At 37.1% G+C, this 2,035-nt stretch overlaps 2 protein-coding genes across 2 annotated transcripts in view; one reads left to right on the top strand and one right to left on the bottom strand.

The window, feature by feature from the left end:
- Window positions 1-2,035, top strand: part of LOC128251273 (acyl-coenzyme A amino acid N-acyltransferase 2-like) — a gene marked incomplete at its 3' end in the record, with an annotated part of 93,108 nt that overhangs the window by 3,943 nt on the left and 87,130 nt on the right. The window lies entirely within an intron of this gene.
- Window positions 511-2,029, bottom strand: LOC106882452 (acyl-coenzyme A amino acid N-acyltransferase 1). Its single transcript, XM_014933136.2, has one exon. It carries the CDS (start codon window positions 1,964-1,966, stop codon window positions 1,118-1,120), a length of 849 nt encoding a protein of 282 aa, XP_014788622.1. The 5' UTR covers window positions 1,967-2,029; the 3' UTR covers window positions 511-1,117.

The raw sequence follows: 2,035 nt of genomic DNA, 5'->3' as shown, positions 1-2,035 counted from the left end.
GTACCGCCTGACTGGCCTTCATGCAGGTGACACGTAAAAGCACCCACTACACTCTCTTAGTGGTTGGCGCTACGAAGGGCATCCAGCTGTAGAAACTCTGCCAAATCAGATTGGAGGCTGGTGTTGCCATCCGGTTTCACCAGTCCTCAGTCAAATCGTCCAACCCATGCTAGCATGGAAAGCAGACGTTAAACGATGATGATGATGATGAATAAATAAGCATTACATTTGTAATTAATCATACATCATTTTATTATAATCAGGACAGGGATCTCATCACAGGCTGATGAGACCTGGTACTGGTACCACGTAAACCAGTACCGACTGTTTCATAGCTTCCATCTAACCATTTTGATGCCAACCTGTCAGGAACCACATAAAATTCTACAATACAAAGTTCCAAGCATCAGTTTAATAGCGACAAAGTTATTTTATGAAATTCTTCATCATTTTCAAAAGACATGAAAAGAGAAAGGCAGTACATTTCAATAAAAATTTGGTAACAAAAGGTTAATAACATAAACATCTTTTTATTTCAATGCCAACATTACAAATATTATCATCCTCATAAACATTATTAGCATATTTATCACAGCATCATCACAAACATTACCATTATCACAACTACAGACATTAACTCTTTAGCATTCAGATTGTTGCTAAATGTGATGCTTATTAATTCACATTCTTTTGAGTTAATGATGCATTATCTCATGGCTTTTAGATTTCAATAATGTGATTGTTTAGTTTTAGAATGACATTGTAGGGTAGGTGTGGGAAGTTAAATGTGGCCAGTTTGAATATAAAACATGTATGATATTTTGGTCGGATATCGCCTGTTTAAAGGTTAATGGTTCTTATACAGACTCATCTGTGGCCACCCCTACTTTTATAATGCAAACAGCCATCATTAGAATTCTTGTCTTTTATATATTGGAAGTCTTTCCGGTCTGAGAAGGACACTTCTGCAATTTCTTGCTGGACAACCTGCACAAACAGTTTACGGTGATCAAATGTTTAGCTCATTCCCTGCATCAAGCTGACACGTGCAATCAGTAAATATTTGATGTGTTGCACACTGATATAAAGAATCAATATCGAATCACTGTTCAAATTTTTAAAGATTTTCGGTAAAAAATTCCCTGATTTTTAACCAGGACTTTTCTTGTGCTTCAGCATGTTGTTGAGGAGAACCCCAAAAAATAGTAGCCCCACCAAAGTATATAGAATAACAAGAATAAAAGAGTGGGGTATATGGAGGTTCCAAGAGGTGGCCAGCACCCTCGTATATAATTAATTCAACATCTTTTTTTTTGGTTGGGGTCAAGTTGTTGAGCCAGATGTAATAGTCACTAGTGTAAAGTAATTTGTCATCGCCACTAACTAAAAACAATACTTTACTACGAGAACTTTCATCTAAATAAAACAATTTAGATTCATCTACTTTCCAAGATGAAATCATAGATCCATCATCATTGAATACAGTATGGCCACAATCAATTGAACAGCAATATGGCAGCTGTTTACCATTATGGCGGATGCCAAAAACAAAGAAAGTTGGGGTAGCATTAATACTTATAACAGCACTTACTTGTGGACACTGTTTCGCTATGTATAGAGCTATTACCCCTCCTAGAGATGTCCCTAAAACACCTATACCATTCTCACTGGAAACTTGCTTGTGGTTAATAATCCACTCAATAGCCTCTTCGAAATATTCAAAATCAACCTCGGTGATGACTGAAGGTAAGTCTTTATAAGCAAAATAGGCCAAACTTAAAGTAATAAATCCATGGGACGCTAACAAAGCACCTCTGGATTCTATCAAAGAACCGGTGCTACCAAACAGATCTATCACAGCAGGATATCGTCGTCGTTGTCTGTTGGATGTTTCATCACTTGGTATGAATAAACTACCCCGAAGTCTTCCATGGTTAACTGTGATTTTGCGGACACCAGATCTCATAAACGATCGTCGAACCAATTTGGTTGCTAATGGTTTTATATCAGAAGTAAACTCAGAATGCTGTGAGAT

The sequence above is a fragment of the Octopus bimaculoides genome, chromosome 30 (assembly GCF_001194135.2).
Source record: "Octopus bimaculoides isolate UCB-OBI-ISO-001 chromosome 30, ASM119413v2, whole genome shotgun sequence".
In the NCBI taxonomy this organism is placed as follows: Eukaryota; Metazoa; Mollusca; class Cephalopoda; order Octopoda; family Octopodidae; genus Octopus; species Octopus bimaculoides.
The sequence above is the reverse complement of the archived record's forward strand: the minus strand, read 5'-3'. Positions and strand labels throughout refer to the sequence as shown.